The sequence below is a fragment of the Aedes albopictus genome, chromosome 3, assembly GCF_035046485.1.
Source record: "Aedes albopictus strain Foshan chromosome 3, AalbF5, whole genome shotgun sequence".
Taxonomy (NCBI): domain Eukaryota; kingdom Metazoa; phylum Arthropoda; class Insecta; order Diptera; family Culicidae; genus Aedes; species Aedes albopictus.
The window spans coordinates 46,288,617-46,312,543 of record NC_085138.1 but is presented as its reverse complement, the minus strand read 5'-3'; the positions used below and the strand labels follow the sequence as shown (position 1 = coordinate 46,312,543).

The 23,927-nt window shown below is 41.4% G+C and overlaps 1 protein-coding gene across 1 annotated transcript in view; it reads left to right on the top strand.

Moving 5' to 3' along the window:
- The window catches only part of LOC109410453 (uncharacterized), a 39,923-nt gene extending 17,221 nt beyond the window's left edge, over window positions 1-22,702 (top strand). The window contains exons 2-5 of the mRNA XM_062842604.1: window positions 4,336-4,579; window positions 4,669-4,822; window positions 20,115-21,201; window positions 21,528-22,702. Of these exons, the coding sequence (XP_062698588.1) occupies window positions 4,458-4,579; window positions 4,669-4,822; window positions 20,115-21,201; window positions 21,528-22,093 (1,929 nt within the window). The 5' untranslated portion in view covers window positions 4,336-4,457 and the 3' untranslated portion in view covers window positions 22,094-22,702. The remainder of the gene's footprint in view (window positions 1-4,335; window positions 4,580-4,668; window positions 4,823-20,114; window positions 21,202-21,527) is intronic.
- Window positions 22,703-23,927: the final 1,225 nt, after the last annotated feature.

Here is a 23,927-nt window from a genome sequence, read left to right as displayed (position 1 = left end):
TCTCATATTCCATATGCTCGTCTTTCTTGTGAGTTGTGAATGAAGCAGATTACCCCTTCCTTCCACTCCTCCAATAGCTGTTCGGTTTCCCAGATCCTGACTATCAACCGGTACAGACAGCTGGCCAACTTTTTTGGGCCCATCTTGATGAGTTCATCTACGATACCATCTTTTCCAACTGCTTCGTTGATTTTCAGCTGATGAATGGCATCCTTAACTTTCTTCAACGTGGGAGTCTAGTTGGCTCATTTCCGTTCTCTGCTGCATTGGCGTAGTCGTGGTCTCCCGTGACTACGTTCTCCACGCCATTCAGGTGCTCGTCGAAGTGCTGCTTCCACCTTTCGATCACCTCACGTCAATTTTCCAAGTATTTGGCCTGAAAACTCCATACTAATTTTGACTCATTTGTAACACCTCAGTTTTCACCCGATAGAGCTGAATCTTTAACAGATTGTTCAACTCATTCAAAGGCACAATCCTAAGGAGTGCTCCGTAGAATTTTCCGATACTTTTTAATTTGGGTAAGTTCAATGTCGGATTCTAAACTAAAGTTGCTTGTTCTACTTGATTTTTTTTTGGTTTCCGAGTTCGAATCGTTGATAGAAGTTTACAATTCGAATTGACGCAAATGCATACGGCCAGCCACCATATCTTTTTTTTTTTCTGATTATCCACCGTCTTTCATTCATAACTGTGAGTAGCAGTTTGTTCATGCTTGCGATTATTTCTCCAGAGACGACAGAGTAAAAAAGTGATCCCCCACTATCGTGTTTTGCAATAGTGTTTCCCGAAATCTCATTAGTGCACTTGCTTGGAGAGAACCACACAAACAATTGTTCACGTTATCATCTGCTTAACTCACATGCAGTGATGCAGTACCGTAATACGAGGTAACATTGTTTTTTTTTTTTCTTTATTTGTATTTCTTATTCTTCTTGGCGTGGCGTCCTCACTGTGACGAAGCCTGTTTCTCAGGTTAGTTTTCTATTAGCACAACCACAGTTATTAACCCGCATAAACGATAACCATAAGATGTGCTTAACCGCCCATTCGGGATATAATTCGAACAGTGTGCGGTATTGTTTAACCGTCTACATTACGGTCCGTTACATGGTATTGGCATTGGTTTATTAGGGAACTGAGAGCTTTTTCTGCCATAGTGACTATTTTACATGTGTATGTCACACGGCAGACACGAAGATACTCTGTGGCTCTATGGCAGGGAAGGAGGAAGTTAACGAAAATTCCTTTACGAGAAGTTCCTGGACTGGCTGGGAATCGAACCCTCCACCACCTTGATCATGGTAATGCTGAATACCAACGCCTTTACAACTGTGGCTATATAGATTAAAGTTTATTATATACAGTCATGACTCGCTGGTTGGGGGCTTAATAGTTGGGTGACTTTTTAGTTGGGACCCCGTTAGTTGAGCTGTCAGCCAACTAAAAAGTACCTGGATGTCATAATTCAATGTCAAACTGAAAATGACAACCAATCTGTAATTCCGAGGGGCGAGCTAATGAGTTTTTGGTTTCTTAAACTTTACTGATAATCGAAAAGAATTTATATTTAATATTTCTTTAAAAAAAAAGAATATGTACAATTACTTCGAAACAAATGCAAAACATCGGTAATCTTTATTTTGTCGATCATTGAAAGCGTTTTGTGCTTGCTTTTGGTCCGGGTGGTTTCATAAACATCTATATTTTCACTTCACCGACTAAAAATGGGTGAAAATAATTATTTCTCGCATTGGCCATATATGTATCTTGCAAAACGTATCAGTTTTGCTCTAAATGTGAAACAAATTGAAAATTTTTCCTTTTTGCTTCCAACTTAAAAATGATTAAAAAAAAACAATGCGCACGCCCCTTGTGCTGCTGTCACTTCACCCAACTAGCGAATCGAATTCGTTGGTTGGGTGGAGGTTGTGGCTCAACGAGCGGGTTCCGACTGTATCTCTTTATTCTTGATATTATCAATATTATCAAATATAAAAAATATCAACATTCAACAATAAAGAGATATACTAGTTAACGGTGATTAAATCCTCCAAGCAAAGTTTATTGTATTTTATATTGAAAAAAAAAGTTTATTGTATTGTATATTGATAGAGATATAACAGCTTAGAAGTGGCTGCCAGATGCCCGGGTAAGGCTGAAAAAACGTTCGTACAGCACAATAAATAAAACTTGTAACACAACCACACCCAACGGAAAAGAAATTTTTGTGGATGAAACCATCCACAAGAATTTCGTACGTACTTAAATTATATAAAAACTTATTATTATTATTATTATTATTATCTTTATTATCGAGACTTTCAGCCGATGGCTGGTTCATCTCCGAGATATAAAAACTTATATAAAAGTACCTTTAACATATAACTTACATCCAACTTCAACAGAGACTCTTCTGTCCTGGTAGAAGACCTTGAAGTTGGTTCGGCTAGACCTACTGCAATACACCAGGAACACAACAAAACGTACGTAGGCTTCAATTCCAAATCGAACAGAACATTCCATCATTGGATTTTCGATCTTGGCGACACTAGTACAAACTCAAACAAAAAACTCCAAATCGATCAGAAAAATTCCATCATTGGATTATCGATCTTGGATTAACTAAATAAACTCAACACAAAAGAAATGGAAACTTGCTTCACAACGTATGTAGTTGTGCAGAACAGGCAAAGCTTTCCATTTCCATACTCCGTCACGATCGTGACGAAAAATCTCCATCATCTAAACACAAGCCTAACCTAATACTATTGCTATATGTACACTATTTACAATGCCCGCGTGGGTTTTGCGGTTGGGCGCCATAACATGGACACCTACAAAACCCGTGCCGACGTTGGGCGCCATTATTACGAAAAAATGATGGAGCACTACAAATGCATATTAACATATAACATCTTGTAGTGGAACCTTATAAATGCGTAATAAATTAGGACATTACATTTGGACAAACACAACACAGAACATGAATTTTGCCCTGTTATCCTATTGTATAACAATTACCAATCGCAGGATGACGAGGTTTCATTAATGTTGTTGGCCCATCAGTCAATCCTGTAATCGTATTTTCTCTGGCAGGTTGCCTTTTGTTCGCAGCATTAGTTGCTTTCATAGCTTGAGTTTTGTCTAGGAATTTCGAATCCTAAGGGGGGCATCCTGAATCAAATTTTAATGTTAGACGTCTACACTTTGATGTCCCTGCTAGGGAAGGACCTACACATGTCTTCCAGTTATTAATTGCCCGAAATTACCTAAATGTAGGCCATCAAAATGATATCACTGGTTTCTCATAGGGCCCTATCATTTCATAGCACTATAAATGTGCATTAAACTTGCTTAAAAGTCTACAAGTTAAAAACGTTCGTACAGCACAATAAATAAAACTTGTAACAACTATCAAAACGTGATATTGGTTTGATTGATATAAGAGATAAAAGATCTATACAATATCAAAATTTGATATTTTAAGATCAAACGAATAGCTCGTTGCTATTGGTTAGATTTTATAAGATCTGAATGTGATTCGATAATGATGTTCCAGGAGTAAATTTTCGATATTATTTTTAGATCTTTTATCTCCTATATCAATCAAACCAATATCACTTTTTGATCTCCATATCAACATACGATGTTATCGAGCTCTTTTCCTCTACCCGAGTAATAATGCAATTTACTAGAATCATTATAACTTTATGAAGAATAGTCCAATCTTGCTTGTTTGGAAAGATTCTGTAACCGCGCTTCCGATAATCAAGTCCGACCTGTATTATCTTTTGCTGGGTGGTTAACTCGCTCATATGTTTTATCAAGACGAACAAAAATTTCAAATTTGCGACCCTTCACAGTTCCAGCATGTCTACAGTCCACAGACTTCGTCTAGTCTACAGTCGTTCCAAACTATATAGTTAGAACATATGCTGGACAGTAGCTCGGCACCGCAAATGCTTGAACGCTACCCTACCCACATGTATTGCGTCGGTCGCATATAGATGTGGTTGAACAAGAAAGTATATAAAATTAGATAGGGCGCCATATAGCCACAGCGTGTGTATGGAGGGAGGCAAAACAAACCGCGAAATGCTTATAAAATGCAAATTAGCATGACGCGAAACCGGTAAATTTAGCATACGCACCGCACCGCACGTTCGTCGGAAGAGAGAATTCTTAACCGGGTGCGAAAGTGGGGTGGAATGAACATAGCTCCCATATGGTGTGGTGCTTTGCGTGTCGTGCGTTTACTTGGGAGTTCGATATCATAAGACTCATCCATTCAGTGGAGAGGTGCTAATTTATTGAAAATTTGTGTCTTTCTAGTGCTACCATGCGGCAGTGACTGTTTCTACGAATCGATCATCTCCACCTGATATTAACGTCATCACACCCGTACTATAGTTTCACTTCCATCCTAATTTCCGCGCAAATGTTATTCAAGTAAAATGCATCAGCTCAGAAAATGCTCCCGAAGGAATCTCGTACTGCTGGTGTCGTTGGTGATCGGTTACCTGCTGGTGGACTACGCCTTGAACAGCCGAGACTACGTAGACAACCGCGAGAAGATGTAAGAGCGCTCGAGAATCGAGTTGTTTGCTTATCTTTTTAGAATCGAATTGCGAAATTTTCTTATCCGTTTTTCCCCTTCAATTGTAGAAGCTTGATCGAGGAATCGATTCGATCGCTAGCCAATCAGGGAGCATGTAAGTTACCCAACCTTCCGGTGGATTCGCCGGAGATGCTCAGCTTTCTCAAGGACGAGCAACCGGTCGAGTGCGGCGACGAGAACGAAGACTGGATGTCATGTCACGTGAGTATGCTGTAGAATTTAGTTTGAGTTAACTACCTGAGATGTTCGATATCTTTGAAATGTTGTTGCTTTCCACGTGAAGCGAACAATAGCGCGGAGCTCTGTTAGGCATTATATAGATCAAAAGTCATAACTTATCAAAGTGAATCCTGACCCAACGATACCTTCCCTACTAACAAGCACTCCTTCCTGTAGCCTTAGATTGAGTCGCAGCGGTAAACGCCCTTCACATAACAAACGTTGGTACTATAATATTCCTTCCTAACCTGACAGCAAGGACGTGGCCAGCGCCGGGATTCTTGAAGGTTGCACAGTACACACTCAAAACAGATTCGCGTGCTCGGCAAAAGCGCGCACAGCCGTCTGCTCAGCAAAATCTTTAACTGGTATCTCAGCAAAAAGTGACGTTTGTTAGCTGATTCTCAGCAAAACGATTGCCGACTATCAGCAATGCACTGTCAAAATTGCTGAGATCCCGGCAAAATGATTGTTTGCTGATTGCTCGGCTGTGCGAATCTCGGCAAAAGTTTGAAAAAATGCTGATATCCCGGCAATCTGAATTAAGTGTGTAAGAATGGTTGACCATGACCACTCTCAGTCAATTGTTCAGCTGATTCATTATGCAACTGTCATTGGCTCGGGTCAATCACGGAATAGCAACCATAGATATGTACACAGTCAGTCTAAGCTCAAGCTTAGCTGAGCTGCAGGATAGTACCTATCCTTAACTTCCCTCAACGTGGGAGTTAGATCGTTGGTGCACTCTGCTGTACCAACGTAGTCATTTCTTCCGCTGCCTAGGTCAATATCTGCGCTCTTCACACCGTTCAGGTGTTCGTCGTAGTGCTGCTTCCATCTTTCGACCACGTCCGTCCGTCAAGATGCACCCGTCCTACCCTGCACAATTCGGCTCGAGGCTCGAAGCCTTAGCGGGATGCGTTCAGCTTCTGGTAGATTTTACGTGTTTCTTGTGAACGGCATAGCAGTTCGATATGTTCGCACTCCGCTTCTTCCAGGAGGCGTTTTCTCTAACAAGAGGCGAGTCTGCTGTTTGCGCGTTCTTTGTCAAAATCTCAATAAACTCATCGTCGAACCAATCGTTCTTTTGGCTTCGTTCCACATACCCAACGTTGATCTCAGTTGCGTTGTTGATGACTGCTTTTTTCGTATTTCAGCAGTCATCGAGAAGGGCTTCATTGAGCTCGCTCTCGTCCGACAACGCCGTCTCGGGATTCTACGCGTATGCGGTGGCGACATTCGGTTGCTTCAGTCGTTTACTCGAGGCTACTGCCAAGCTATTTGACATTATCTTTGACAATGCCATTATCGCCATGCTTACCTCATCCAGTTCTGCACTATGCCAATTGCGTACGTTGCTGTCAGTTCCACTTCCTCTATTGACTCGCCGTATACCAGTATCCGGCTTAGGCTAACCGGGACTTTTAGGTGGTATATGGCGCACTCGATGGTGGCCCAGCTGACGCTTTTGAATGCATTCTTTACGTCCAGCGTGACGACCGCACAATAGCGGATTCCTGTTCGCTTCTTTTGGAGCGCTAGCTGGGCCGTTTTGATTACAGCCCTAATAGCGTCCATCATCGATCGACCCTTCCGGAAACCGAACTGGTTATCCGTGAGGCTCGAGTCATCGGGTTCCTCGGTATAGACCATTAGCCTTGTTAGAATGATCCGTTCCAACAGTTTTCCGGCGGTGTCCAGAAGGCAGCTAGGTCTGTATGCCGACGGGTCGCCATAGTTGGCTTCCCGGGTTTGCGTTGTAGAACCATTGTTTGCCTTTCCCACCTCTCCGGAAATTTGCCTTTGTCTAGGCACATCTGCATAGCCATTCTGAACTGACATTAGTTAGCCTCGATGGTCGTCTCGATGGCAACTGTCAGGATACCGTACGGAACTGGAGCCTTGTTCAACTTAAACGACTTCGCTATTGCAATGAGTTCGTTGTTCGTCACCAGGGCGACCTCGCTATTTCCGGTTTGGGCGTTTCTACGATCTTCTTCAGCATTTCAGAGGAGCGTTCTGTAGGTGCTGATGCGTCCTTCGTTTTGGCCACGACTACTCTGTAAGCATCACCTCAAGGGGTCGTATTGACTTCTTGGCAGATTTTGAAAGCACGCCCGCTTAGGTACCTTAATCTTTTCGTTGAGTGCCAGTTTCACCACCCTGTAGGCCTCACTTCGTTCCATTCTACCCTCATCGGTGCGAGCTCTTTGCATCCTTCTTCTAGCTCTGTCAGTACCAGTACTGAGTACGGCGCAGTATCATAACGTCCGAGGCCATAAAGTCCCAGGACTTTATGGCGCATTTTTCCGGGGCATAACGTCCGAACTTGCAGATACGCCACGAAGTCCAAGGAAAGAAGGCACATAGGATATTATGACGCATCCAAACTTTTGGACGCTATTTCGCAAAAAAAACGCGACTTAATGTCCGGGACTGTATGGCCTCGGACGTTGTGACCCGGCCCCCTGAGTACGGATCGCCTTGTAATTGCGGCGTCTCATTCACGGCTTAGGGTTCCGACTAGATTATCGCTGAATAAATCGTCAGTGTTACCCTCCGGAGCGGCTTATCGACGCGCGAGGTCAGCCATCCCCGATGACAGTCGATGACCTTCGGATGTGGTCGTCTTCCTCCATGTTCCACCCTGTATCGAATCGCCAGATGGTTACTGTGCGTTTATTCATCGTCGACCCTCCAGTCCAAGCTAGGGTTTAAACCCGGACTCCAGAAGGTCACATCAACGATGGACTCTGCACCGTTCCTACTACAGGTTTTTGTCGCCTACGCTCGCGACATCTACGTTTAATCTAGCCATAGCCCAGTAGAGCCCAGCCTCTGACGTTAGTCAAGCGGCTACCCCACTCAATAGCCCAGGCGTCGAAGTCTCCACCGATGACCACGATCTGCGTGCCTGCCGGACTCTTTCGCAGGCGGATCGATGCACTTGGTGCATCTACCTCGCACTGCTGTTTAAGTGCGGCTGCGAGCTTCTCTGTGTCGGTAATCTCGCCTGGGTTTTTACACTGGAGAGTCACCTCCGCAGTTAGGGCTATTCCCTGCACTTTTTCGCCAAATACCTTGTAGGAGGTGTCTCTTTGGCCCATCCTTATTCATCACTAGCATCATCTCTCCAGTCCTGGTGCGCCGAATGCTTTTTACGTCCAGCGGTGAGAGATGATTTTCGCTTCGCATGGCCCTCAGCACCTCGGCGTATGTATCCGCCAGAGTTTTGAAGACCAGCGTGCCGCTCTGTTTGCGCTTGCGGTCTGCTTTCACTTTTCTCAACTTCTTCTTTCCAACCGAAGTCCAAGAGTTCTCTTCTCCTTTCTGTTATGTTCGACCTAGCGTCGGAACCCTTTGCATTATACTGAATGAACCTTATTATGGAATGAACACTGTAGTGAATTCGGATTTATAGCACAGAAGTACGAAGCATGAATAAAGCTAATGTATCGATCTCTTGGATCGTGACTTTCAACCGAGTTAGACGTTTTTATAAGAGTACCTCCGAAAATCAAATAATTAACTTTACAAGTATATCTCTTTATTGTTGATATTTCTCGGTGAACGAATAAAACAAACTTGTTTTTTGCGTGACGTTTCGGCCTAATCACATTTCGGCCATCTTCAGACGCCTAAAATTTTATTACAAAAAACACGAAATTAAAACATTAACATAACACAATTTTTCATTTAACATTTTTTCACCCCACAACTCACAATTTGATCGCCGCAGCTGATGCTACCTCCTATCCAGCTGGGAGATCACGTACCACTGTCTAGTAGGGTACTTTGCGGTTGTGGTGCGCGTCCTCTCTCGTTTCCTCTTCGTCGTCTATCGTTGTTCGTCACTTGTCGCAGCTTAAACACTAACGCATTGTAGTTCGTGTTGAACAATCCACACTCACGCTGGAGGTTCACTGTATTGGCTTCCCCTGCCAGCTTGATGTGGAATGTCTCCGCGACTACTCTGCTCTCCTGGTCGGCGATTCGTTCAATTATTTTCGTCTCGTCAAAATTAAACACATGGCCGTCACATAGCGTGTGGTGCGTTAGTCCAGTCCTGTTGTCTTTCCGTTTTACGTCATTTTTGTGCTCGTTGATCCGCGTGTCCAGTTTTCTCCCCGTCTGTCCGATGTACACCTTTCCATCCCCTGTTCCACAAGGTACCGAATACACCACATTTTTATGTTGTCCTGGTGGGATCGGGTCCTTGAGTTTAGCGAAAATCTCATTTTTCAGACGGGGAGAAAACTGGACACGCGGATCAACGAGCACAAAAATGACGTAAAACGGAAAGACAACAGGACTGGACTAACGCACCACACGCTATGTGACGGCCATGTGTTTAATTTTGACGAGACGAAAATAATTGAACGAATCGCCGACCAGGAGAGCAGAGTAGTCGCGGAGACATTCCACATCAAGCTGGCAGGGGAAGCCAATACAGTGAACCTCCAGCGTGAGTGTGGATTGTTCAACACGAACTACAATGCGTTAGTGTTTAAGCTGCGACAAGTGACGAACAACGATAGACGACGAAGAGGAAACGAGAGAGGACGCGCACCACAACCGCAAAGTACCCTACTAGACAGTGGTACGTGATCTCCCAGCTGGATAGGAGGTAGCATCAGCTGCGGCGATCAAATTGTGAGTTGTGGGGTGAAAAAATGTTAAATGAAAAATTGTGTTATGTTAATGTTTTAATTTCGTGTTTTTTGTAATAAAATTTTAGGCGTCTGAAGATGGCCGAAATGTGATTAGGCCGAAACGTCACGCAAAAAACAAGTTTGTTTTATTCGTTCACCGAGAAATATCAACAATAAAGAGATATACTCGTTAACGGTGATTAAACCCATCAAGTAAAATAACTTTACAAGTGTCGACGAGTTGGAAAAAGTGTTTAGAAAAGAAGAACGTGTTTAAGCTGTTTTTTGTTCTCTATCTAAGCAACGGTAGCGTGCATTAAGATTAGGCCGGTTTATTAGTGATTTCTATCAGTTGTGGGCGGTTAACCAGTGCGTAGAGGCCTGTATATCGAAAAAAAAACGTGGTGTGCCTGAATACGGGGTGGCGTGCTTCGCCATTGGTGTCAGTTAATAGCCATTTTCAAGTTTCCCGTGGAACGAGTTTTCTATCCCAAGCTGCAAAATTAAAGGATTTCGTTAGCCAAATTAAGTGTAGCAGGATTAGTCCTTGTGTGCATGAAAAACTTTTTAAGGCCATTGGGTGAAGCTACGCAGAGAGCGTGGAAAACCAATTTTTAAGGGCATTGTTCGTGGTCGATTGTAATACACAAAAGCGCTGAGAGACAATAGGTGAAAAGTAAGAAGCAGTAATTCTAAAGCCAGTAAAAGTGGAAAGTGAGTCAGCCGGTGAATCACCGGTGAGTAATTGGCATCGATTCAGCCGGTGAGTGGACTGTGAGCAGATTAAGAGAAGAGAAGGAGTGATCGATTGGAACCAGCCAGTGAATCTGCCGATGAGTAATTTTTATCGGTTCAGCCGGTGAGCCTAACGGTGAGTGATTATAGTGGACTGTGAGCAGGTTAAGAGAAGAGCGTGAGTGATCGAGATATTGGGACTTTTGGTAGCTGTTAACCGACGGTGTTCGTCTACATTGGTAGTAACGCAGCGAAGTATTTGTGAGCGAAGAAGTGGAGCGCAGCGCAGCGAGTTATTTGTGAGTGAAGAGCTGGAGCAAATCGAAGGCAGCATCTTGTAGCTGGAAAGCCGACACCCCTTCGGAGAGTAAGAGATTGCAAGGTCACGTGAGTCATTTTAGTTTTTTTTTAATTTGCATTTTTCTTAGGTATCCAATTGAATTTTTGTTGCGGTAAGCATGACAACTCTTATCGGTACGGTTGACCATTATGTGCGAGGGTCGAGTTTTAGCAAATACATGGATAGGATGAAAATTTTGTATCAATTAAACAATATTCCGGAAGCTATGAAAAAGAACCTTTTTATTACCCTTTGTGGACCGGCGATTTTTGCTGAAATTTGCTTGATTTATCCAGGAGTTGATATTATGACGATTGATTACAATGAAATGATAAATAAATTAAAAGAAAGATTGGATAAATCCACCCCAAATATGATGAATAGGCATAAGTTTCATTCTCGGGTTCAGGGCGTTGATGAGCCAGCCGAAAATTATGTTCTAGCATTGAAATTATTAGCAAGTGAGTGCGGTTTTGGTGCTCACAAAGATGAGGCTATAAAAGATAAAATCATATTCGGATTGCGCGATCAGGAGCTAAAGCAAAAGCTTCTTATGAAAGATGGTATGTCGTTAAATGAGGTGGAAGAGTTAGTGATTCGTAGTGAGCTAGCCAAGCTTAGGGCCAAAGAATTAAGTTGTGCAGATGATGATCCTAGAAGTGTTAATTCAGTTAAATACAGATTAGGAGACAAAGGGCAGCGTGACGATGTAGGGCATTCAACGAGACAGTTTACGAGAGATTATGGACGCAGACAGCGTAGTCGTAGTAGAAGTATGGAGAGAGGACGGAGTGCTTTACAGTTCGGTGCTAATCGCTATAATGGAAACAGATATGGAAATGAACAGAGAGACAGCTATAGGGAGAATCGTGATCGCCGGGAAGACAATCCACATCATGGTGTTATTTGTAATTTTTGTAAAAAGCGTGGCCATATTAAGCGCAATTGCTTTAAATTGTTGAACAGGCGAACGGTGAACTTTGTAGAAAAGGAAAGCGAGGAATCAAAACATTACGACTTTAAGCGGTTGAAGATCCAAGATTCAGAAGATGAGGAGTCAGATTATCCATGCATGATGATATCGGTAAAGGAGCGTTTTAGTGAGCCGTGTGTGGTGAATGTGTTGGTTAACAATGTGCAACTAAGAATGGAGATAGACTGTGGTGCAGCCGTATCAGTTATAAGCAAGGGGAATGACATATCCTTTTCTAACCGGAATATCCGCATTTATCCGTTTCTAAGCGTCGCTAACCGAGTCTAACCGCTGCTCACTTAGCAGCTCGCTTAGCAACGGTTAGCGACGGTTAGAAACGGATAAATGTGGATATTCCGGTTAGAAAAGGATATGTCATTCCCCTTGGTTATAAGTCTCGAGCAGTATAGGAAACATTTCAATCATTTGCCGGTGATGAAATGCAATAGCAGTCTAGTAGTTGTCAATGGTGAGCGTTTAGGAATATTTGGTAAAGTAGAGGCCAATGTTGTAGTGGATGGTAACAAAAGGCAGGCCAGTTTGGTCATACTTGATGGACCAGGAAAGTTCATTCCGCTTTTCGGACGTGACTGGATGGACTTATTTTACCCTCAATGGAGGAAAACCTTTAAAAACACAATGGGTATAAACTCGTTGGAACCAAGCCAACAGCAGATTAAGGGTTATGAAGCAGACCTGGTTTTAAAGGAGGACAGACCCATTTTTCGGAGAGCATACGATGTACCTTTCAAGCTGCGAGAAAAAGTAGTGGATCATTTGGATTCCTTGGAGAAACAAAATGTTATATCACCTATCCAGGTCAGTGAATGGGCTTCTCCGGTGGTTATAGTTTTAAAAAACCGATTTAATCCACCTATGGTGAACAGAACCCTTCTTACACTTATTAAAATTATTGTTGTATTATTTGTATTTAACATATTTGTTTTGTGGAATTGACCAAAAGTTCTAGAAAATATTGTGGATTTGGCATCTAGTGGATTGGTTTCCAAAATAGCATCATGGACCATGGACTAAACTACCAGAAATGCCAGACACTTCCTAGAGTCTTGTATGGAATGTTTAAAAAATAGCTTACATATTCTGGAATTTTGTATCTTTTATTAACTGCTAAAAGATCTTGAATCGATTAACAAATGGGTAAGAAAATCAGCGAGATACACTTTGTCTAAATCAGTCAATTAAATTAGCTCCGAAGTACTTGGTATTCATGGTTATGGTGTAAAAACGACAAAAATGATATATCTACTAAGTTAATCAGTTTTGGCATTAGCTAGTTATTTTGGCTGTCTGGTTCTTCAAAGCTTTCATTTAACATATTGTTAGTTTCCATAAAATTCCTGTGTATTTGTAATTTGTTATTTATAATTTTGTTTAAAACAATAACCTGCTAGTATACACTTTGTATGAGGTCAGCATCATTTATTGAAAAATAATTTCCCATAGACTGGTCAAAAACAAATGCAAGATAACAAGTGAATATAATAAAAAAAAGAATTTATTGAAATACTCTTCGTAAGATATCTCAGTAATCAAATGTCGAATCGAAATAAAATTTCAGGGCCTTATACAAGCATATTGTAGCTTTCATTTGGTGCTTAGAGAACCCAAATCGGTTGACAGACGGCTGAGATATTTATTATGGTACCCTTTGTCAAAAATCTCTCAAAAAGTTAACCTGTATTACTCCCAAGTACTCTTTGAAAGATATCTCGGTAACCAAATGTCCAATCCTAATGAAATTGTATAGGGTTCTACTAGAATGTTGTAGCTTTTATTTGGTGCCAGGATAACCGAAATCGGTTGACAGACGGCTAAGATATTTATTATGATACTTTTGGTCAAAAATCTCAAAAGGTTTAGTTGTATAAATCCGAAATACTCTTCGAAAGATATCTCTGTAACCAAATGTCCAATCGAAATAAAATTTCTGGGCGATCTACTAGGATGCTGTAGCTTTCATTTGGTGCCAAGAGAACCCAAATCGATTGACAAACGGTCGAAATATTTATTATGATACACTTGGTCAAAAATCTTAAAAAGTTTAGAAGTATGACTCATAAGTACTCTTCGAGAGATATCTCGGTAACCAAACGTCCGTTCGAAAAAAAATTCAATAGCGTTCTACTAGGATGTAGTAGCTTTCATTTGCTTCCAAGAGAACTCAAATCGGTTGACAGACGGCTGAGAAACGTGCGTGACTTTTTTTTGTAACGCACATACACACACACACATACACACACACACACACACACACACACATACAGACATTTGCTCAGTTCGTCGAGCTGAGTTCATTGGTATATGAGACTCGGCCCTCCGGGCCTCGGATCGAAAGTCGGTTTTTCGAGCGATATTTATACCCTTCTTATGGGTGTAAGAAGGGTAAAAAGGATTTATTTTAAAAATAATTTGTTTTAATACTCTTTGTTTAATATCTCGGTAACGGAATGTCCAATCAATATAAAATTCAGTAGCATTCTATTAGGATGTGGTAGCTCTGATTTGGTGCTAAGGGAATCAAAACCGACGGACAGACAGCTGAGAAATTGATTGTGATACATTGAGTTGAATGTCTCTGAAATTGTCATTTGAAATTGCTCTTGAATACTATCTGAACTTTTATTTGAACAATATCTCGATAACGAGAGGTGCAATCAAAATTACTTTCAAAAGACTTTCAAACGATGCTGTAGTTTTGATTTGACATTCTAATAGGTGCTAAGAGAATCAAATCGGTTGACACTGGGCTGATGAATTTATTATGAAACACTTTGTCAAAAATTTCTCAGAAAGTTAATTTGTATACTCTTCAAAAGATATCTCGGTAATCAAATGTCCAATCGAAATGAAATTCAATAGTGTTCTACTCGAATGTTGTAGCTCTCATTTGGTATCAAGAAAACCCGAATCGGTTGACACACGGCAGATAAGTGTATTATGTATAATACATTTTGTCAAAAATCTCTCATAATGTTAGGTTGTATTACTCCCGAGTACTCTTCGAAAAATATCTCGATAACCAAATGTCCAATCGAAATGAAATTCAAGAGCGTTCTACTAGGATGTAGTAGCTATCATTTGAGGCTTAGAGACCCCGAATCGGTTGATAAACGGTTGGGAAATCTATTATGATACACTTTGTCAAAAATCTCTAAAATTGGTAAGTTGTGCTACTCCCAAGTACTCTTCGAAAGATATCTCTGTAACCAAATGTCCAATCGAAATAAAATTTCTGGGCGATCTACTAGGATGCTGTAGCTTTCATTTGGTGTCAAGAGAACCCAAATCGATTGACAAACGGTCGAAATATTTATTATGATACACTTGGTCAAAAATCTTAAAAAGTTTAGAAGTATGACTCATAAGTACTCTTCGAGAGATATCTCGGTAACCAAACGTCCAATCGAAAAAAAATTCAATAGCGTTCTACTAGGATGTAGTAGCTTTCATTTGCTTCCAAGAGAACTCAAATCGGTTGACAGACGGCTGAGAAACGTGCGTGACTTTTTTTTGTAACGCACATACACACACACACACATACACACATACACACACACACACATACAGACATTTGCTCAGTTCGTCGAGCTGAGTTCATTGGTATATGAGACTCGGCCCTCCGGGCCTCGGATCGAAAGTCGGTTTTTCGAGCGATATTTATACCCTTCTTATGGGTGTAAGAAGGGTAAAAAGATAATGATATTCGCATGGTGTTAGATTGTAAAGTATCTATAAATAAATGTATCATCCCAACAACGTATCCTTTGCCATTGGCACAGGACATTTTTGCCTCATTGTCAGGCTGTAAATGGTTTTGTTGTCTCGACCTGGCTGGGGCGTACACACAATTGCAGTTATCGGAGCGGGCAAGGAAATTCGTTGTCATAAATACCATTAAAGGTTTATATGTATACAACCGTTTACCGCAGGGAGCTTCCTCAAGTGCGGCAATTTTTCAGAGAGTCATGGACAGTATTTTGATTGGTCTTGAATACGTTTGCTGTTATCTTGATGATGTACTCATAGCTGGTAGAACTTTGAAGGAATGCCAACAAAATTTGTTTTTGGTATTACAAAGACTTCAAGATGCAAATGTTAAAGTTAATTTAAAAAAATGTCTATTGTTTGTACAATCGCTTCCATATTTGGGGCACTTGTTAACTGATAAAGGGATTTTGCCATCTCCCGAAAAACTATTGACGATACAAGAAGCGAAAACTCCTAAGGATGTTTCGTCGTTGAAAGCATTTCTGGGACTAATAAATTATTACGGTAGATTTGTACCGCATTTATCGATAAAACTGAACTGCTTGTATGCATTATTAAAGAAAGGCGCTAGGTATACTTGGGATGAAAATTGTCAAAGAGCCTTTCAGGATAGTAAGGCTGCATTGATAAATGCTAACATGCTAGAGTTTTATGACCCCAACAAACCTATTATTATTATCACGGATGCTTGTAATTATGGATTGGGCGGGGTTCTTGCCCATTTGGTAGATGGCAAAGAAAAACCAGTAAGTTTTGTCTCCTTTTCATTGAATGCGGCACAAAAATCATACCCGATTCTTCACTTAGAAGCTTTGGCGTTGATCAGCACAGTAAAAAAATTCCATAAGTTTCTATTTGGTCAGAAGTTTACGATTTACACTGACCATAAGCCGCTTTTAGGAATCTTTGGTAAGGAAGGAAAACATCAATTATGTGTTACAAGGCTACAACGTTATGTCATGGAAATGTCGATTTACAGCTTTGACATTCACTACCGACCTTCATCCGAGATGGGCAACGCTGATTTTTGTTCTCGCTTCCCGTTAGAACAATTGGTTCCTAAGAACATTGATAGCGGGCCCATCAATAACATCAATTTATTCAGTGATTTTCCTTTGGATTTCTCTCAAATAGCTAAGGAAACGGTTCGAGATCAATTTTTTTCCAGAGTAGCAGAATTTATTTCAAATGGCTGGCCACAAAAAGTAGATAAAGATTGGCTACCTGTTTTTTCATTGAGAGATCAGTTGGAAATAGTTGACGGTTGCATTTTGTATCAAGATCGAGTCCTATTACCATTGACATTAAGAAATCCTATGCTGAAACTACTACATGCGAATCACTGTGGGATAGTTAAGATGAAGCAATTAGCTCGTCGCAGTTTGTTTTGGTTTGGGCTAAACGCGGACATTGAAAACTACGTAAAATGTTGTCAAACTTGTTTAAGAACGTCAGTGGTTCCCAAACCGGTATGTAATACTTCTTGGATACCAACTACGCGTCCATTTAGTCGCATTCATGCGGATTTTTTTTACTTTGAATCCAAAACGTATTTGCTAGTAATAGACAGTCATACCAAATGGTTAGAAATTGAACTGATGAATAATGGAACAGATGCTAGTAAAGTTATAAAAAAATTTATAATTATTTTTGCTAGATTTGGATTGCTCGACGTGTTGGTCACCGATGGTGGGCCTCCATTTAATTCTAGTAGTTTTACAATGTTCATGCAAAAACAAGGAATAAGAGTGATGAAAAGCCCTCCGTATCATCCTAGCAGTAATGGTCAGGCAGAACGGATGGTTAGAGTTGCCAAAGATGTTTTTAAAAAATTTCTTTTAGACCAGGAGACAAGATCTTTAGATGCAGAAGATCGCATAACATATTTTCTTATGAACTACAGAAATACTTGTAATTCAGATGACAAATTTCCATCAGAAAAGATGCAAAGTTTTAAACCGAAAACATTGATTGACCTCACTAATCCGAAAAGACAGTATAAAAATTATCTGGAACCTTTTCCTGAAAGGGAAAAGGTTTCCGTAGATACAGGGGATAGACAAAATGATCGGGACAGGCAAAATTTTCACTTTTCAAAAAATATCCAATTAGCTGTAACTTTTCTAAAAGTGCATCAAATATTCTCAAATTTTCACTGTAAGTTGATCAACTAGTTGTGTATCAGTGGACAAAATTTGAAAAAGATCGGGCTATTCTGCACGAAGTTATAAATATTTTAGAAAAAGGTAGAATTATCCGATAGCCAACTTCGAGCTGTTATATCTCCGGATTCAATGGACCAAATGCAATGAAATTTTGTCCATTTATGACTTACATTATGAGCTTTGAAAAACGTTTGACTCAACTTGAAATTATTAACAAGTGAAAAAGTTATAGCGGTTTCATTAATTTTATGATGTTTTAGTAAATAAGTCTATTTTTAATATGCATCTCATTATTTTTTCAATGAATTGTCGGCTATGTTGTTACTTTCTTTCAAAACGTATTTGTATTCAAGACAATTAGAGGGAATTTAAATGAACTATGAATAGCATCTTGAATTTTGAAACGATGTTGAAATTCAAGAAAATTTGGTGTTTTATCAGAAAAATAATCAAACCGTTATAATTTTCTTACGTGTTAAGAATTTTAAGTCGAGTCAAAAGTTTTTCAAAGCTCATTATATAAGTCATAAATGGTCAGAATTTCATTGCATTCGGTTCATTGAATCCGAAGATATAACAGCTCAAAGTTGGCTATCGGATAATTTTACCTTTTTCAAGAATCTTTATAACTTCGTGCAGAATAGTCCAATCTTTTCCAAATTTTGTCCACTGATACACAACTAGTTGATCAACTCACAGTAAAAATTTGAGAATATTTGATGCACTTTTCGAAAAATTACAGCTATTTGAAATTTTTTTGAGAAAGTAAAATTTTGCCTGTCCCGATCATTTTGTCTATCCCCTGTACGTATAGTACGCCCTCCCAGGATCCTTTCCATAATTTAGCTTTGGGGGACAGCATCCTATATAAGAACAATGATAAACGCTCAATAGAAAAATGGATTGTCGCCCAGTATGTCAAGAGAGTCTCACCGAACATATTTCGTATCTCTTTTGACAGGCATGTAATCAATGCGCATCGACATCAGCTCAAACTCGTGAAGCAGCCCGGAACTTATTCGAGGGTGCAAATACCAATGGAACGGTCAAAAAGGCGGAGATCGAATAGCATTTCTGATGAGGAGGAATTCTTCGGCTTTCCCGATGTTCCCATGGTCCCCGAAAACACAGGAAGTGATGGTAGGCGTTTCAAAGTTGCGAGGCGCAGTCCCATACGTACACGCAGCTATACGAGGACGAAGGAGACGAAGTAGAAGATATGGCTCTACGGCGATACTCGAGGCAGTGGTGGATCGATCTGATTCAAGCTGTCATTTCGAATGATTTGCAGAAAGGAAGAAAAGAGAAAATGTGTTCGATTATAAATTATGTTACATTAGAATTTAGAAACCCAAGTTTAAAGTACTTTATAGTGCATTCGAAATAGTAATAAGCTCAAAACATTGGAATACGATTACATAATTCAGAGTTGAACGTGTGATATAAACAGTTTGTCGAAATAATTTAATTGAGGATTTCAAAGTTGTAAAATCGTTGAATAGATATTCGTTTTACTAAAGGGGAAAGAACTGTTATGTTCGACCTAGCGTCGGAACCCTTTGCATTATACTGAATGAACCTTATTATGGAATGAACACTGTAGTGAATTCGGATTTATAGCACAGAAGTACGAAGCATGAATAAAGCTAATGTATCGATCTCTTGGATCGTGACTTTCAACCGAGTTAGACGTTTTTATAAGAGTACCTCCGAAAATCAAATAATTAACTTTACACTTTCATTGGTCGGGATGGCCACCGTTCCTCTTTAGGGTTAGCCTCTTGGGACTTGGTTTCCCTGCCCCTTGCGTGTTTCGCAACCGACTTGGCAGCATGGTTACTCACGCTGACAGTCCCTTTCTTCCTGCTTGGTTTTTCGGACGCTTCTTGGGCCGCGTCTCCTCCGTCCAGGAGATCATGCTCCTTCTTGGGCAGAGCCAGCGATTTGCCGAGCTTCAGCAGGCCCCTCTTTCAGGTCCCTGCTGATGGTAGCCTGCCCACTCGTGTGACTGATCAGGTCGTCCAGCTGTTCGGCAACTATCAACATCTTTGGTCTTTGGTAGACCGTTCCTGTTGCGTTCCACCGCCCGCGTGTGCTCCGCGCCAGTCATCTGCGCTTCTTCCGACCAGTTCTGCGCCGCCTCGTGCTCTTTATGTTGAACCTCCTGCCGCCTGCTCGCTGGTAGTGGCGATCTCTCGCCACTCGCTGGTAGTGACCGTTCCCTCGCCTCTCTACTCTCAAACACATTGTTCTTGTTCATAGATTTAGTAGTCGTCATTTCTATTGGGCCCCACCTTAGAGCCGTTATCCCTCACTGCAAATGAAGTAGTTGCCAATGATCCTGGTGGTTATCTATGCAAGCAGTGAGGCCACCCGAGGGTTGGCTAAGGCCCTTATGGGGACTGAGCTATGAGCCGGATCAGCGTTAATCAGGACTCACGAGTGTTCATCTTAACCTACTTCCACCCAGTTAGTTGCCTAAGCTGGGCCTGGGCACTAGATATGATCAACTTATGGGAAATGAATCAATTATTGTAGACACATTGACATGTACTTCGTTTTTTTAACTAGAAACTAAGGGCCGTGTCCCACTAATCAGTTTCACAATTCCTTTTTTCAGAAATCCCTATGCATCATAAAACCGGACGTGGTGAAAGCCCGGGGGAAGATCACCTGCGACATAGCGGACATTATCCGGTCCGACGATTACAAAATTCAGTACAGTACACCGGTGAGAACGACTCACAGCTACACGCTGAAGCGAAGTGACTTTGCCCGGGCTAAGTGTTGGACCGAGTCGCGCTACCGATGGACTGGGATCATCTACGGCATTCGAGAGGACCCGGAGCTGTCCGGACGTCGCAGTTGGAACAAAGAAAACTCCCTGAACGTACTGATCATGGGGTTTGATTCGCTCAGCCGGAATGCGTTTATTCGTAAGCTACCCAAAGCGTACAAGTACCTCACCAAATACCTGAAGGCGGATGTTCTACAGGGGTACAACATAGTGGGCGATGGAACACCCCAAGCGTTGATACCGCTGCTGACGGGTTTCACCGAGCTGGAGTTACCGGAAACACGTAAGCGAATGAAGAACTCCGAGTTCGTTAACGTCTACCCGATGGTCTGGGATGAATACGAGCGGTACGGCTACATTACCGCGTTTAACGAGGACGTACCACAGATCGGAACCTTCTCGTATCGCTTGAACGGCTTCGATGCCCAACCGACTGATCATTACATGCGCACGTACTACCTGGCGATCGAGAGCCAACTGAGCTACTACAAAAGACTGTGCGCCGGGGCGCAACCTCGTCACAAGGTGATGCTGGACTACACCAAAGAGTTTATGATAAGCTACCCCTCGAATCCGCGATTCGTGTTCAGCTTCCACGGGGAACTGTCGCACGATTCGATCAATCTGGTCGGCGTGGCCGATACCGATCTCACCAACTGGTTGGTGGAACTGAAACAGCTCGGAGTGCTAAACAACACGATACTGGTCATGATGTCCGACCACGGCAATCGGTTCGCCGAGGTGCGGAATACCCTGCAGGGCAAACAGGAAGAGCGGTTGCCATTTTTCAGCTTTACCTTTCCCGAATGGTTCAAGCGGCAGTACACCGAACAGTATCGGAACTTTAGGAGTAACCTGCGCAAGCTGACGACGCCCTTCGATGTGCACGAAACGCTTCAGGACATTTTGAGTGAGTATTACACAACATTACCGAATTAATTTATCCAGCAATGATGGTGTTTTCTCGTGCGTTTAAAAACGTTTCACCAAAATGCAAGCCGCATATCAATGACGAATCAACATCCCAACTGGGAAAAAGCCTGCGCTTCACACCTTAGAGTTCTATCAGCACTTTCGCAGTTATTAACTGAGAGCTTTGTTATGACCATTTTGCATTGGTATATTTTGAACCATTTCACATTTGAACAAGAAAGTTGTTCAAGAATTCCTATAGAACTTGATCCGGAATTCGGCTAATGAACTCCGAATAACATACCTTGCTTATTTCCCTTTCAGACCTTCAGACGTTGCGATCGAAACAACGTCCAGCGCACAGCCGTGCGCTGTCCCTGTTCGACGACATCCCCCAGAACCGGTCCTGTGCCGAAGCGTACATCGAACCGCACTGGTGTGCCTGCCTGAATTGGGAAACCATCGAGGATACCGCCTCGGAGGAGGTATTCCGAGCGGCAATGGCCACCGTAGATTTCATCAACCGCTACACCGAACGGCACCGAAGGCTGTGCGCGACGCTCAGCCTGGACGAGATCAAGTGGGCCGCCAAACTCTCACCCCACGACGATCTGGTCCGGTTCCGGAAGAACAAGGACACCGACGGGTTTCTGGGCGATTTCAGCTCCGGCGGAGGAGGGACGAAGATCGCCCACGACATGTACCAGGTCAAGCTGGTAACCAACCCGGGGAAGGCGATCTACGAGGCCAGCGTACTGCACGACACCACCAGCAATCAGTATCGAGTCAAGCTGAGCGATATCTCTCGAATCAACAAGTACGGCACCCAAGCCAACTGTATATACGACAAGGATCCGGAAGTGCGGAAGTATTGTTACTGTAAGGATTAGATATATAAGGATTTACTCTATATACTTGGCCAGATGGTAACGTACCATCAGGCTGTTTTTTCTCAAGTCAATGTTAATGATAAGGAAAAAGGAGGTTTAACTTCGTTCGAATTATTTGAATCTCAAAGAGACTTATTTGCAACAAAAGCGATATGTTTTTATTTTGGTTCTGTTTGGCACTAAGTGACACGAACTGAAAGTAACGTAAAATATTCAGGGTTTTAATAGAAACGTCTGTTATAGGTTATATTTCAAAGTTGTACCACAAATGCACTGCTTCGAGAAGATCTGATATTGAGATACAATTATTTCTCAAAAAACAACAACAAAACGGTAATGGTATCGTTTCGGAACACTAAAGTTAACCAAAAGATGGCATAGACTCGATTGTCTGATATTATCTTTAGCTTGTTTTTTTTTCACATTTATTTTTCAATATGAGTAGTGTACAGAATTTTCTATGTTTTAGATAATATCGCAATGCGATTATGTACGTATAGGTTAGGTATGCAGGAGCAAAGATCAAAGAACTTTCTGATACTCTAACACGATTCGAATCCCTGTGAAACCCCATGAATGTTGAATAATAAAGAAATGTTTTCAGAAATACTGCGATTTACCTATTCCTTCACGCCGAAATGGATCAATTTATCAATTATCTATTGTTAAATTAAAATCAAATGAAATAAAGTTCTTTCATTTGTTATGCACCGTACTCTGCGAAGGAATGCATGCCAAGGCTGCGATAGAGTGAGTGAAAACACGAGGAGCCAAAGCCGTAGCCCGTCAGCGCTAAACGGCTCTGAAGAAGGAAGTAAAAGGTTAGCCCACGAAGGTGAGAAAGTCGCCAATACCGACGGCAATCGCCTCCTCTAACATGTCTCACATCACCTTAGTGGGATTAAGATGAATGCGACGATGCCCGAGAAAAAAAAATGTCAATGACACTGTCATGCCTACGATGAAGCGGGTCTGGTACGTTTGGCATAAGGCCGTTTGGCATAAGGACATTTGGCATAAGGACGTTTGGCATAAAGGACATTTGGCATAAAGGACGTTTGGCATAAAGGACATTTGGCATAAGGGACGTTTGGCATAAAGGACGTTTGGCATAAAGAATATGTGAAATATATTTTCCCTCTGGAGAAAAATTAAAGAACAGCCTTCAAAGGAAAGAAGGCAAACTTGTTGTTGGTGCATTATATTGGATCTCTTATTTTGGAAATAACATTTTGCTTCCATGAATTTGATTTTTTTTCGGAAGGGGAATGTTCTTTCTTCTGTATATAGGCTGTTCTTCATCGATACAAGCAAGTTAGATTCCGGTAATGGTTCTTTCCAGCAAATCATCCTTGTCTGCATATTATAGGGTGGGGCGGGGCAAGATGGGTCGCATAAGGATGGATCACCATAACTTCGTAAATACAAATCGGATTGGTTTGCATTCGTCCGCTACTCTTTAATACACTAGTTAGCTATGCTAAAAGTCGATAAAAAGTTCATTAAATACAAAATATGATGTTAAACAAGCAGTTTTAAAAAGTGATCGATTTTGTGCCGTGAAAAAAGTGCGGGGCAAGATGGGTCACCTTTTAAGTAATTAACATTTTCTCAACGAAAAACGTCAAAATATAAGATTTGTTCCGCATTCAAATATGCTCCATATCCATACTGAGTAAACAAGAGCTACTGGTAAACATTTTATAAATTTATTTGGAATATAAAAAACTTTACGATTTGAGTGGTCCTGAGGCGACTTGAAAATCGATGTTTTTACTAAAAAATTATCATAATTTTATGTTATAATTTTGAGCGTTCATTCCACTTGATTGAA